We start from the raw sequence: 16327 nt of genomic DNA, 5'->3' as shown, positions 1-16327 counted from the left end.
AACAATTTATACCACCTATTACATGAAGTAATGAAAGAGCTAATAAAAGGCTACCTCCTACTGGATCATGTATTGCCTTTACCATTAAAATAGGTACACACAGCATTTTTTAATATATAAATGATATATATTATATATAATCATATATATAATCATATATATAAAAATCATATAATCATATATAATCATATATATAATCATATATACAATCATATATAATATATATATTATTATCATTACCATTATCATATATATATGATTATATATCATATCATTATATATCATTATCATATATATGATTATTATACATAATATATTAATATATTATGTATAATAATCATATATGTATATAATCATATATATATCATATAATCATATATATAATCATACATATAATCATATATATAATCATTATGATTTTTAAGTTTAAAAGCTGCAAATTTGAGGACAATTTCCCTTCAAAACAACTTTCAAATAGGATTACATATACCAATCACATAAACAAAAGATTTTAGTTCATAACTTAGTGTAATTATTTTGTAAAACTTCCATGCCCGGGGATTTTAACTTTACTATTCTATGTCTTATTCATCTGTTTAAATTGTGAACCATAGCACAAATGTACAGAGTGTAAATATGCTATGTAAATACCACAATCCAAAAATTTTTAGCACAACTATTTAATAGAGTATGATAGTTGGCTTACTGCCTATCTCAAAAGAACAAGTGATTTTTTCCTTTTTTCAAAGGAACAAATAACCCCACAAAGGAGTTAGAGTTAATGGTATGTATGTAACTGCACAGGATAATTTATGATTTTTCTGATCTAAACTTATTACTGGTCTTCCCAATGTCACCATGACTCAGTTACTCTGGAAAAAAATCTAGGAGTGATTCTTGATCATTCTTTCCCTCACAACTCATATTCATCCATTCGTAAGTTGTAAGCCATTTTTTTAAATCTTTTTTTTTTTTTTTTTTTTTTTTTTAATTTTATTTTTGGGACAGAGAGAGACAGAGCATGAACAGGGGAGGGGCAGAGAGAGAGGGAGACACAGAATCGGAAACAGGCTCCAGGCTCCGAGCCATCAGCCCAGAGCCTGACGCGGGGCTCGAACTCACGGACCGCGAGATCGTGACCTGGCTGAAGTCGGACGCTTAACCGACTGCGCCACCCAGGCGCCCCAATTTTTTTTAGAAGATATCTCAAATTCATTAACTTCTCAAAATTTCTATTTCTACCTCTCTTGAATTACCAGCATCTCACACCTGGATTACTGCATTATCCTCCAACTGGTCTAGTTGCCTCTACTCTCTTATTAATTCAATGGCTTTCTTTCTGTTTGGCTCTGTGATTCCTTCATGTTCTTCTTTTTTTAAAATATTTATTTATTTTGAGAGAAAGTGTGCACACATGCACACATGCAGGGGAGGAGCAGACAGAGAGGGAAAGAGAGAATCCCAAGTAGGCTCCACATTCAGCGTGGAGCCTGACATGGGGTTCAATGTCATGACTGTGAGATCATGACCTGAGCTAAAATCAAGAGTTGGACACTGACTGAGCCATCCAGGCACCCCAATTCCTTCACATTCTTAAAAATTATTGAGGACTGAAAGAACTTCTATTTATCTGGGTTATACCTACTGGTATTTGCGGTGTTGGAAATTAAAACTGAGAAACATTTAAAATGTTAAGAATACACACATACATTTCATTAGCTATCAGAGCTATAATATCTACTGCATATCATCTAGATAGACTCTGGAAACTCCGCTGTACCCCATAAGAGAATCAGAGTAAAAAAAAACAAATAACATTTTAGTAATATTATGAAAATAGTTTGACTTTGCAGATCCCATGAAAAGATCTCAAGAATATTCAGTATCCTTCGACCATACTCTGAAAACTATGCTTTAGACTATTTTTCCTACAGCACATCCAGAGTGATCTTTTAAAAATATAAATCAGATCAGGGATGCCTGGGTGACTCAGGTGGTTAAGCATCCAACTCTTGATTTCAGCTTAGGTCATGATCTCATGGCTGTTGAGATTAAGCCCCATGTTGGGCTCTGTACTGAGCATGGAGTCTGCTTAAGATTCTCTCCCTCTGCCCCCTCCCCTGCTTCGGTGTGTTGTCTCGTACTCTCTCTCTCCTATGTACACACACTGTATATATAAATCAAGTCAAAACCCATGGGATTAAAACTCCGCTATCCTCAAAGTTATGTAAGTTATGGCCCTCTAATTACTTCTCTGAACATAATCCCCTGGTAACTTTTACTCATACTACTCTCTCCTCTTTACCCAAATTCCATTCTGGTCTTGCTTGCTTCTTGCTGTTTGTAAACACACCAAGCGAATTTTTTTATGCTTTCAAGTCTACACTTGATGTTCTTCATGCTTTGAATGCTCTTTCCATAGCTGGCTCTCTCCCATTATTCAGGGTTCTATTCAAACGTTATCTCCTCAGAGGAGTTCCCTGACCTTCAATTTAAGAGAACCAGCCCTGATCCCCACCCCAACATCATGCAGACATTATATTCTTTACCTAGCTATTTTCTTCATAGGACTTGAAACTATGTTATTTATTTGCTTTTTAATTAAATATCTTCCTTACTGGATGGTAATTTTCATGAGTAGGAAAATTTGTATGTCCTATTCACTAATGTATTCCTAGTGCCTAGAATTGTATTGGGAGAAGATGCTCAATGAATATTTGTTGTAAGAACCAATGAACCTCTTGAAAACCACCATTACACCATATTTAAAGTTAGATGATGAATTCAATATTTACCATCCTTACCATTCCCATCTTTATTCTTCCTCAGTTTTGGCAATTTGCTATAAGCCAAATTTAGATCTTGGTTTTAAAAACAGGAAATGAATAATGCCAAAATTAAAGAGAAAAATATTACTGTGATTGTCCTCGTGTACATAAGAACTTCTTACAAAACCTACTGAAAAGCTATAAATTTTAACAGTGAAGGTGTTCTTTCTTTGCTTAACTACATGTCATTATTAAGTAATATTATTACCTTAATTGGAGGGCACCGAGAACGGCAAAAGTTATTGATCTTCTTCTGCAACGGAAGTTTGATCTCAGTCAATACTACACACTGTTAAGAAGAATATAAGACATTAAATATTAGAAAATAAACAACTAGTTTGGTAAAATACACTCCTAAGTCAGAAGCATGTCACAGTTTGCATTATGCTAAAAACACATTGTTTTCCTTGTAAAAAAAAATACTTTCCCAATGTATTCCATTCTAAGGTTAAAACCTTCAGAGTCATGGAATAGCAAAAGTAAAAATAACACATACAGAGGAAAACCTGCCCATATTAATTTTTTTTTTTTAACGTTTATTTATTTTTGAGACAGAGAGAGAGACAGAGCATGAACAGGGGAGGGGCAGAGAGAGAGGGAGACACAGAATCGGAAGCAGGCTCCAGGCTCTGGGCCATCAGCCCAGAGCCTGACGCGGGGCTCGAACTCACGGACCGCGAGATCGTGACCTGAGCCGAAGTCGGACGCTCAACGGACTGAGCCACCCAGGCGCCCCAAACCTGCCCATATTAAATTCAATTACTATCATAGGATTTACATAAGAAGCAAACCTTAATATCATATGTGGCATTTTTGTACTCTAAATGGCTGGAGATTTTGTTTGATCTGTTATTGCCATGGGAATACTAACCTAGTCTTCAGAATATTAATTAAATGCTAGCTTAAAGGAGTAAAGATTATATTTTTAAAGAGATACACTAGTTGGCTGAGCTTTTACTTCAGATGCACAATATAACAACTTTTGCTTTATGACAGTGTCATTAGTAAAACTACCAAGTTCTGTTATTTAAAATAGCAAATTATAGTTCTCAATGCTTAACTTTTTATCATCACCCTGTAAGATAAGTAGAGTGCTTTTATAATCATATTTTAACATAAGTAACTTAAATTCATAAAGGTAAAAAACTTTCCTAAGGTCATTCATCTACCTATCAAGTGGCAAAAGTAGAACTAGACTCTCAGTCCAGAGTTTTCCTTGCTGGTAGTTTCCATGAATTGGATAACTTTTTTTCACTACAAATATCCAGTTGTGGATTTATTCTTATTTACCTAGCTCAGAATACAGTGTGCTTCCTGCAAGATTGATTTCTCCTCCATGGGTCTCTTACTTTTTATACATGTCTCAACTGGGTATGCTATGAATCCAAGGATCTTAACTATTCTTGGGCCATTTCTCAGGATTATATTTGCTTTGTGCAAGCTGGAGAAATGAGGTAATGTTTCCCTCTGGAACAAAGAACAAGCCTGTTAATTGCTTGCTATAAAAGCACAGGTTTTCCAAGCTCGGTGTTCCTCTTATCAAAAGGAGCCCATTACATGTGCAGGCATCCACTAAGTCCTCTACACTACACTAGTGGGTTTTGGGGAAAGGCAAGAGGAAATAAGGCAAATACAATACTCACACTTCTTACCATACTCAGAGAAATAAAGTCTCTGATTCAGGAATCTCATGTTTTCTGTCAGCAACCAAAGAACAGTAACAGGCTGACTTAGTAAGTTTGTAAATACAGTAAAATCACATCTTAGCCTTAGCATACACTGAATCTAATTTGTGTTTCATCACAAATTCTCAGCCATAATTTTTTTGGAATATTGACCTTTCCTAATGTTCTTTCAGAAATTTAATCTCATGAATTGAACCATTTCACTTAAGCTTGTATTTCTTTTAATTTCTCTTTCATACTTACTCTAATTTCTAAAGGTTGTAGTCTCAGTAATCTCAGCTCTTTCAATTCACTAATTCTTACACTAGTTGTATCTATCCACTGTTTAATCTATTCACTGAGTTTTAATTTTTAAGACAATATTTTCGTTTCTAAAAATTCGACTGGTTCTTTATCACATCTGCCTGATTCTTTTTAATTATTTCCATATTGTATATTTAATTCCTTCTTTTAAAATTCAATTTGGACATCTATGTTTTTTAGTCCCTATTTGATAATTCTATTATCTGAAATTCCTGGAGGTTAATTCTATTATTTGTTATATCCATTGACCTTTCATCACACTGAACTGCCTGTCTTGCTATTTTGTACTCTGAACTCATCTTCAAAGAGGCTCCATATACTGGAATATACTATGGCTTAGTTGAACATAGATTTCTCTGTAGTTGTTTAGTTTTCTTTCTGTCTGGCATTCCAGGATATTGACAGTAGCTTAGTACTATTTATGTTTTGAATTCCCAGCTTGGGAAATTTTAGATTACAAAGAATTATAAAGTTTATCTCCAAACCTGGGTCAGAATAGGCATATGGTTGTGAATTCCCAGAGGAATTATTTTTTCATTATTTTTTCATTATTTTTCATTATTTTTTCATCCAGAGCTCAAGAAAAAACAGGCAATCTTGTTCTGAGGTGCAAAGACTGTCCTCATCCACCTTTCACTGAGGGTGTAGTTCTCTGAGGTTCTAACTTTACAAAAAGGGGGTAGGTCTCAATTCCATTTCTCTATCTCATATAAACCTACTTGAGATCTTCGGTTTCTGTGTTACCACTAATTCCTAAGAAATGGGGTTACTGAGATCAGCAACTCCAATGTGAAAGTGACCACAGCAAATAAATAGTTCACTCATCTTCTTTTAGCTACCTATTTATTTTTGGTCTCTGAGCATTTTATTTTGAGCTCAGCTACTCATTTAAAAGACGTCTATCAGGGGTGCATGGGTGGCTCAGTCGGTTAAGTGTCCGTCTTCGGCTCTGGTCATGAACTCCTAGCTCGTGGGTTCAAGTCTCACATTGGACTCTGTGTTGACAGCTCAGAGCCTGAAGCTTGCTTTAGATTCTGTGTCTCCCTCTCTCTCTGCCCCTCCCCTGCTTGCCCTCTGTCTCTCTCTCAAAAATAAACATTAAAAATTTTAAAAAGTCTATCAAAAATCAAATCAGTAATCAAAAAACTCCCAGAAAACAAAGGCCAGGACCAGATGGATTCACAGGCAAAGTCTACCAAACATTTAAAGAAGAGTTAATACCTATTCTTAAACTATTCCAAAAATAGAAGAGGAAGGAAAACTGAAATTCATTCTATAAGGCCAGCATTACTCTGATTCTAAACCAGATAAAAACACTACAAATAAAAAGACAAAACTATAGTCCAAAATCTCTGAGAAACACAGATACAAAAATCTGTAAGAAAATATTATTAGTAAACTGAATTCAACAATACCTTAAAAAACCCGTTCTACCATGATCAGTCGGGATTTATTCTAGGGAAGCAAGGGTGGGGTTCAATATTTATAAATCGATCAAAATTATAAATGATAATTAACAAGAGAAAGAATAAAAACCATATGATCATCTCAATCTCAACAGATGAAGAAAAAGCTTCTGACAAAGTACAATGTCCACTCGTGAATGAAAACTCTGAACAAAGTAGGTTAACAAGTAAAATACCTAAACATAACAAAGGCCATATATAAAAAACCCACAGCTAATATTTTTTACTCAATGGTGAAAAACTGAGAGCTCTCCCTTTAAGATCAGGAATAAGTCAAGCATGCCCACTCTTACCACTTTTATTCAAAATAGCACTGGAAGTCTTAGCTGCAGTTATCATACAAGAAAAAGAAAAGGCAGTCAAACTGGTAAGGAAGAGGTAAAGCAGTCTATTTGCAGATGACATGATACTATAAACAGAAAACCTTAAAGACTCCACCAAAAAAACTACTAGAACTGATAAATGAATTCATTAAAATTACAGGTTACAAAATTAATACACAGAAATCTCGTTTTATACATCAATATAAAGTACCAGAAAGAGAAATTAAGAAAGCAATCCTATTTACAATTGCACCAAAAATAATAAAATACCTAAAAATAAAATTAACCAAGGAGGTAAAATACCTTTACTCTCAAAACTCTGAAACACCGATGAAAGAAATTAAAGACGCAATACAACCAATGGAAAGATATTCCATCCTCATGGATTAGAAGAATTAATATTGCTACAAAGTCCATACTATCCAAAGCAATCTAGAGATTCAATGTAATCCCTATCAAAATACCAACAGCATTTTTCACAGAACTACAACAAATAATACTAAAATTTGTATATAACTACAAAAGACCCCAAATAGCTAAAGCAATCTTTAGAAAGAAGAACAAAGCTAGAGGTATCACAATCCCAGATTTCAAGATATACTACAAAGCTGTAGAGTCAAAACAGTATGGACACACATAGATCAATGAAACAGAATAGAGATCCCAGAAATAAACCCATGTTTATATGGTCAATTAATCTGCAACAAAGGAGGCAAGAATGTACAGTGGGGAAAAGATAGTTTTCCACAAATAGTGCTGGGAAAACTGGACAGCTACATATGAAAGAATCAAACTGGACCACTTTCTTACACCACACACAAAAATAAACTCAAAATGGATAAAGATCTAAATGTGAAACCTGAAACCATGAAAATCCTGGAAGAGAACACAGGCAGTAATCTCTCCGATATTTACCATAGCAACATTTTTCTAGATATGTCACCTTGGGCAAGGGAAACAAAAGCAAAAATAAATTATTGAGACCATAACAAAATAAAAAGTTTTTGCACAGTGAAGGTAACTATCAACAAAATGAAAAGGCAATCTACTAAATAGAAGATATTTGCAAATGATGTATCTGATGACGTGCTCATATGCAAAGTTTGTAAAGAATTTATACAATGCAACACCAAAATCCCAAATAATCTGATCAAAAACCGAGCAGAGGACCTGAACAGACATTTTTCAAACACATCAGATAGCCAACAGACACATGAAAAGATGTTCAACATCACTCAACATCAGGGAAATGCAAATGAAAACCACAACGAGGTATTTCATCATATTTGTCAAAAATGGGTAGAATCGGGGTGCCTGAGTGGTTCAGTTGGTTAAGCATCTGACTTTGGCTCAGGTCATCACCTAACGGCTGATGCTCTGTATCAGGGCAGGGGAATGCATGGTGGGAATGCAAATTGGTGCAACCACTGTGAAAAACAGTATGGAGGTTCCTCAAAAATTGAAAATAGAAATACCATATGATCCAATAATTCCACTACAGAGTATTTACCCAAAGAAAACAAAAATGCTAGTTTGAAAAAAATATATGAACTCCTGTTTATTGCAGCATTATTTATATTAACCAAGATATGGAAGCAACCCAAGTGTCCATCAACAGATAAATGGATAAAGAAGATGTAATATTTACATGTGATGGAATATTACTCAGTCATAAAAACAAAATAAGATCTTGCCATTTGCAACAACATGGATGGACCTACATAGTATTATGCTAAATGAAAGAAGTCAAAGAAAAATACTATATGATTTCAATTGCAGTTGGAATATAAAACAAATTAACAAAGAAATAAAAAAAAAACCAGACTTCTAAACAGAGAGAACAAAATGGTGGTTGCCAGAGGGGAGATGGTAGAGGGACTAGTGAAATAGGTAAATAGGATTAAGAGGTACAAACTTCCAGTTACAAAATAAGTAAGTCACAAAGATGACAAATACAGCATTGGGAATATAGTTAAAATAGTTTAATAACATTGCTTGGTGATAGATGGCGACTACACTTATCATGGTGAATACTGAGTAATGCACAAAACTGTTCATTCATTACACTGTATACCTGAAATTAACCTAACACTGTGTGTGTGTTAATTATACCTCAATAAAAAATAAAAACATAAAAGGAAATCTATTACATAAATCTACGTAAGAAGTCTATTACACATCTTTGTAGAAGATGGATTTCAAGTTATCTAGTCCAGAACAGAAGTTTACACTGGTTTTCAAATTGGTGTGACATAATAATAATAAATATACCTTTTGGTCATTATCCAAGGTTCCTGACACATAGCTCCTAAAAACTCTTGCAATTTCCTATAGAAGAGCTATAGAGACATTTTTCATTATGTATTTAGTTTTATCCCAGATCCTGAAATAGCTCCAGAGTGATAAAGGTTAAATAATGATGTCTTTTGTTATTCATAACAAGCCTCTTTTACCCACACCTGAGTTTAGATTAATGAAATAACTTTGAGGCCCCCTAAGAATGGGAGCTGATTGCCAGGGGAACGAACCTTGTGATTTGTGAGTGAGAACTTTCAGCCCTATCTCTTAGACCTCCAGGGAGAGAGGGGCTGGAGACTGACTTAATCACCAAAGGCCAATCATTTAATCATTCATGCTTCCATAATGAAGCCTTCATGAAAACCTCAACTATGGGCTCAGAGAGCTTCCAGATTCATGCCAGGAACATGACATACTTAGAAAGGGCATGGAAGCTCAGCCCCCCTTTTCCATTCATTGCCTTATGCATCTCTTCCATCTGACTGTTCCTTTGTTACAGCTTTTATAATAAACCAGTAATCTAATAAGTAAACGGTCTTCCTGTGTTCTGTGAGCCACTCTGACAAATTAATTGGACCCTAAGAGAGGGACATGGAAACCTCTGATTTATAGCCAGCCCTCAGAGGAACAGGTAACAACCTGGATTTGTGATTGATGTCAGAAAGTGGACAGAGAGGGGCTCTTGTGGGAATGAATCCTTAACTTGTGGGATCCGAAGCTATCTTCTCCAGGTAGATAGTGTCAAAACTGAATTGAACTGTAGGACACTGAAGGTGTCCGAGGAGTTTGGAGAACTGCTTGGTTTGGGGGAAAAACCCACACACATATGGTCACACAGTGTGAAAAGTACTGAGTAGAGGTGAAACACAGGAGTGTTCTTCCCCAAAGGGCAACATCATAATTTAATCACAGAAAATCAGGGTCAACCTAGTTGCTTTTGAAACATCTAAGGTGCTAGGAAATGTTGTTTTTAAAATTTATTCATTTATTTTGAGAGAGAAAGAGAATGAGAAGGGGAGGAGGGGAGGGAGGGAGGGAGGGAGGGAGAGAGAATGAGAGAATGAGAGAATGAGAGAATGAGAGAGAGAGAGAGAGAGAGAGAGAGAGAGAGAAGAATCTCAAGCAGGCTCCATGCTGCCAGCAGACAGCTTGATACGGGGCTTGATACCATGAACCATGGGATCATGACCTAAGCTGAAATCAAGAGTCAGACACTTAGAACTGACTGAGTCACCCAAGCAACCTTTTTCTTTTTTTAAAAAATTTATTTTGAGAAAGAGAGAATTGTTGTTAACTAAAGTTAACTTTAACTAAAGCAGACTGAATGTTGATCCACATATTTTACTTCTGCCATCAGATTATATACTGATTATATATCATCAGCTTATATATCATCCTTTGCCCATGGCCTTCATAAGAGCAGAGTATACCTTCCTGCTCAACTTTGGTCTTGACCATGTGACTTGCTTTGACTAATGAAATATAAATAGAAGTAACATGAATGGAAGATTGAAGTGTGCTTGGATAGTTGGACTTGCCCCTTTACACTTCTTTTATTGGTATGACACCATGTCCTCGGTAGCCTCCTGGTCCCAGAAGAGAGGCATATGGAGAAAAACCCAGGCTCTACAGTTCAAGGTCAGCCTAGAACAGCTGAACTCCAAATGACATGCAGATGGAGGATAAAGAAATAAATACATGTTGCTATAAACCACTGAGTTTTGGGTAGTTTTTATGCACATAACTATGAAAGTAGCTGACTGATATAATGGCTTTGTCAATATCTCAGGCCCTTTCCCTAAAATGGAGCATTTGAAAGGTATTCTAAAGGAAGTATTTTGACCTGCAATTTTTTGCTCTGCTCAACAGACTAGGTTTAATTAGTTACACTACGATAATACTTACAACTATATATATATATATATATATATATATATATATATATATATATATATATATATATATATACTAACATAAAATAGAGTACCAACCTGGTATTTATCTAAGAAGGAGAGATCTGTGGTTTCATTTAAAGGAATAGAAGATGATGTGACATGAACGTAAGGATTGAGTTCTGCAATATGTTGAAGTACAGCTTCAGCCCTAAAAAAAAAAAAAAAAAAAAAAAGGACTTTTACTACTCTTTCATTCAATATATTCAATCCCTCATACCTGGACACTTTGACAACATCAGAGAAACCTGAATGTTAGAAAATTTCAATGGAAATTTAACAAACTGTAGAGGAAGAAAGAAGCTAAGACTTACTTATTTTTATAGACAACTATGCACTCTTGAAATGTAGTATACTGTCACATTCCATAGTAAGCCATACAATCTCAAAGTGTACCCTAGTTCCAACCTCTTCAAGCTTTTTAAGAATAAAGCAGTAATAAAGACCTTTAACAAACTTAAAATTCACTTCTAGGTAGCAATGTGAGTGTATTAAAATTTTCACAAATCTAAATAATTAAATAAGTATATGTTAATACTTATTTATCTATGGTGATGTGTTATGGGGATGAGTCAAACAACTATCAATGAGTTAGTGTTTTAGGCACAGAAAATACCCTATGTAATTGTGAGAGTAAAAAAAAAATTCTATGATAAAACATCAAAATATCTCATCTTCACCTGTTTCTCATATTAACAACATCATCTTCACAGAGAAAGAAGTTGGCTCCTAGATCCCATGCTTGGCATTTTTCTGTATCATGAATGGTAAGTGCCTTCAAAAAAGGGAAAAAATCTCTGTTAAAGTCAGGGATAAGACAAGGATGCTCACTATCTCCAATTTCATTTACATTGTATCAGAAGTATTATCCAGTGTAATTAGACATAGACAGGAATAGGAAGCTTAAGAATTAGAAAGGATCTAAAGCTGGATTCATTCACAGATGATATGACCATATACATCTGGAAACCCAGGAAAATTAATGGAAAAACTACTTTAAACCATATGAGAATTTCAATTTAGGAAAGTAGCATGTTGTATTAAAATACAATCAAAAGAATTCACATAAACATTTCCAAATGCTCCATGTTCTAAGTAAAAAAAGATAACAACATTTGGAAAGAATATTTTCAACTTGTATCAGAGGACATATCTTACAGAAAAAGGGGCAAAGTATATGAACATGGAGAATACTGAAAAAGAAATGCATATGGCCCTTTAAAATATTTAGGAATGTTCAACTCTACTCAAGAATGAAATATGTTTTCTCATTTATTAGAATGGCATCAATCCAAAAGTTTGACAATATACTTTACTGGAGAGTGACATGAATCAGGCATTCTTATATGTTATTGGTGAGAATGTAAAATAGCATAACCTCAATGGAAAAGAACTTGGTAATCTCTAGTGAAATAACATGTGCTTCTATCCTTGGACATAACAATTCCGCTTTTAAGAATCTATCATAAAGGCACACTGGGAAAGATTAAAAATGATATACGTACAAAAGTATTAACTGCAGCACTACTTGTAATAGAAAAAGACTGAAAATAATTAAAATGTCTACAAGTAAGGAATTGGGTATAATAATATACATCCATGCAATGTATACCTGTACAGCTATAAAAAAATGAAACATATATATTTATCATTAAGGAATAATCCCAGGATATGCTGTTAAGTGATAAAGAGCAAGGTGGAAGAAAGTATGGCACTTTATTTAAGAGAGGCAGCTGAGAGTAAATTTGTATACACAAATATATATAGATTTGCATATTTGTATGCATGTATTTGCTTATATTTCAAAACATGAAAAAAAGGGGGTGACCTAATAAGGGAAGGAGGGAATAGGGTAAAGAGAAGGTAGCCTTACCTGAATAAAGCTTGTTTTATAAATTCTACTTTTTAAAAAAATGTTTATTTTTTGGGAGAGAGAGACAGAGTGCAAGTGGGGTAGGGGCAGAGAGAGAGGGAGATACAGAATCTGAAGTAGGCTCCAGGCTCTGAGCTGTCAGAACATAGCCCGACATGGGGCTCGAACCATGAACCACAAGATCATGACCTGAGCTGAAGTTAGACATTCAACCGACTAAGCCACCCAGGTGCCCTCATAAATTCTGCTTTGAATTATATAAGTCTCATAATAGTAAAATTTAATTAAATTTAAACGTGATCCCCAGAAATCCAGAGCAAAATGAATGGAGAAAACTATCTACTGAATATGTTGCATAACTACCCAAAGGAATTATTTAAAGTGACTTTAAAAAGTAGTTAATTTGCCTGCCAAATCTAGACAGGATATATCCTAAGGATGAAAAAGAAAAAATTAGGGGTGTCTGGGTAGCTCAGTGGGTTGAGCATCTGACTTTGGCTCAGGCCATGATCTCGTGGTTCATGAGTTTGAGCCCCATAGTGGGTCTGCTGCTATCAGCCTGTCAGCCCAGAGTCCTCTTGGGATCTTCTGTACTCCTCTCTCTCTGACCCTCCCCTGCTCATGCTCTCTCTCTCTCAAAAAATAAATATAATTTTAAAAATAAAATAAAGTTGGGGCACCTGGATGACTCAGTCGGTTGAGCATCCGACTTTGGCTCAGGTCATGATCTCACAGTTCGTGAGTTTAAGCCCCACATTGGGCTCACTGCTGTTAGCCTGTCAGCACAGATCCCGCTTCAGATCCTCTGTCCCCTTCTCTCTGCCCCTCCTCTGCTTGTGCTCTCCCAAAAGATAAGTATTAAAAAAAATAATAAATCATAAATGGTTTTCAATAATTATATTGCTATTAATAATATTAGAACTGCTATGCTGAATCTATATCATAAATAGGTGTAACATAGAATAAAGCAAGTATGTAATTAGGTTCATGTCATTAAGACTCAAACCCTTACAGTAAGAGATAAAGATACAAAATCATAAAATCAAAGAAGTAGATATGCTGTGGTCCTAAACTTGAAACTCAGATATTTCAGTGTTCACTCAGGATGAATGTTCTAGATCTGTCCACTGAAAAGACTTCATCATTAGTGACAAAGACCACTGGGGTTAGGTCAAAAGGACTCAAGAAGTTGAAGAAGATCCTAACAAGCAAAGATGAAACAATTTAAGCATAAATGAGAATAACAACTACACTAGATCAAAACAAATCATGTATGTTTAAATTCATGAGTTTATTATGACGTTCAGGTACAAACAAGCCACACAAGTTCACTAGTCACTGTTAGTGGATGATAGGGAAACCACTGATTTTGAAAACTGGTAAATAAAGGCTGAAAAAAAACCAACAAGTATTTATCTTGCCTTTTGTACAAGTGCAAACTATACTTTAGTGAAACCAAATATGTGAATGGAGAATTGTCTTTCTAAATTATTCCAGCTAATAAATCAAAAAGGACAGAATTAGAATATCATTATCCCTAATAAAATAATGAATCTAGGCAATGATCATTATTATCAGTAATAATCAAAACAAGGACAACAGATTATGATTTCCTCTTGATGAGAAAAATATAAAATCATCTGTGAAACAGTAGTGCCAAAACAATCAAATCTGAACCTGAATCTCTGGATTCAGTTTACAGGAAATCTCTGTACCAGTTTATATGAAATACAAGGGTAGAGGTACATGTAGTAAATGACCTGTTGTTAGTTACAAGTGCATTGTAAGGGTAAATAAATATCAGGGAAGGGAACTATATAGATTAAAAGAAATCAAATTCAGTATATGGACTTTACTTGGATCCTAATTAGAACAAACCAAAAAAAAATTTTCGTACGACATTTGGGAAAATTTGAACTCTAACTAGATATTTGATGACTGATATAGATAGGCTTGTAAGATGGCCCTAATGATTCCCAGTTCCTGGTACTCAGGACTTTGCATAATTCCTTTTCCATACATTTGTAAACTAGTGAAACTATTTGCTTTTAGCAAATAAGCATAGATAATGAAATGTCACTTCTGAGATTAGGTTGCAAAAGACTGGTTTGTTTTGCTAGTACACTTCCTTTCTAGTCATCTTGTTTAGCTTACTCTGATGAAGCAAACTGCCATATTGTGAGCTGCCTAATGGAGATGATCACATGTCAAGGAACTGAGGGTGATCTCCAACCAAGAGCCAGCAGGGAACTGAGATGGGAACGTGAAGTGGAATGACCTTGCTACTGAATCCTGTCAATCATCATGCGAGCAAGCTTGGGAAGCAGATTATTCCCCTAGCCTGGAGATGACTGCAGCCCTGCCAATGTCATGATTAGAGCCTCATGAAAGACCCTCAAACAGAGGAACCAGCTAAGTTGCACGCAATTCTTGACCCTGAGATAAGTGTTGTTAAGTTGCCAAGTTTTGGGGTAATTTGTTTTCAGCAATAGATAACTAAGACAATGATATTAACAAAATGGTTACATTTTAAGGTGCAAAAATGGCTTTGTGGTTATGCTTTCAAAAGGTACCCTTATCTTTTAGAATTATATACTAAAATATTTAAGAATGATATAATAGGATGTCTGAGTATTATATCAAAATAATTTGGTGGCTGGGGAGCCATGAGGAATGGGAAGGAGATACATGGAACAAATCTGTCCACGAGCATGCAATTGCAGCTGCATGATGTGTATATGGGGTTTTGTTAAAACTATGCTATTTTGGGGATGCCTGGGTGGCTCAGTCTGTTAAGCTTCCAACTCCTGATTTCATCTCGGGTCATGATCTCACCGTTTGTGAATTCAAGCCCTGTGTCAGGCTCTGCGCTGATAGTGCAGAACCTGCTTGGGATTCTCTCTCTCCCACTCTCTCTGCCCTTCCCTGGCTCCTGCTCTCTCAAAAAATAAACAAACTTAAAAAAAAATTCCATTTTCATAAAATTTTGGAATTTTCTAGAATATCTTTTTTTTTTAAAAGAAAAAAATACAGCACTAAAACAATTTTGCTGCTGGGGCACCTGAGTGGCTCAGTCAGTTAAGTGACCTATTCTTGGTTTCAGCTGAGGTCATGATCTTATGATTTGTGGGATTGAGCCCCATGTCAGGCTCTGTGCTGACAGTGTGGAGCCTGCTTTGGATTCTCTGTCTCTCCCTCTTTGCTGGTTGCTCACTCTCTCTCTCAAAATAAATAAACTTAACAAAAAAAAAAGTTTTGCCACTAAATGAAGATGCAAAAACTAAGCCAAAATGTAAGTAATATTACCACTACTGAGGATGGAAAAAAAAAATCACAATTATTCTAACCAAGGACATTTATTCACTTACCTTAATTCCTGCAAGAACAAGATTCTTTGCTATAAAGGGAAAAAAAAAAAAAAGAAAAAGAATAGCTTAATATTAGGAATGTATTTTAGATACTCTTCATGGAGCTTGGACACATCTTTAACTGGAGAATTTAACTTTTTTTTTTTTTTTTTTTACTACCAAAGTATAAGTTCCTTAAAAAATACAGATGAACAAAAAGGAAAAAATTAAATTTTCTAAAACCATACCACA

At 35.1% G+C, this 16327-nt stretch overlaps 1 protein-coding gene across 2 annotated transcripts in view; it reads right to left on the bottom strand.

Moving 5' to 3' along the window:
* UBA6 (ubiquitin like modifier activating enzyme 6) overlaps positions 1-16327 on the bottom strand; it is a 90858-nt gene that overhangs the window by 47197 nt on the left and 27334 nt on the right. For both annotated transcript variants that reach the window (XM_019468513.2, XM_019468540.2), the window contains 4 exons: positions 16097-16125; positions 11536-11630; positions 10895-11006; positions 3037-3117 (listed from right to left, as the gene is read on the bottom strand). In XM_019468513.2, the coding sequence (XP_019324058.2) occupies positions 3037-3117; positions 10895-11006; positions 11536-11630; positions 16097-16125 (317 nt within the window). The remainder of the gene's footprint in view (positions 1-3036; positions 3118-10894; positions 11007-11535; positions 11631-16096; positions 16126-16327) is intronic.

Source organism: Panthera pardus, unplaced genomic scaffold, assembly GCF_024362965.1.
Source record: "Panthera pardus isolate Hobbes unplaced genomic scaffold, ASM2436296v1 HiC_scaffold_13, whole genome shotgun sequence".
Classification (NCBI taxonomy): domain Eukaryota; kingdom Metazoa; phylum Chordata; class Mammalia; order Carnivora; family Felidae; genus Panthera; species Panthera pardus.
This window is presented reverse-complemented; position numbering and strand designations above follow the sequence as displayed.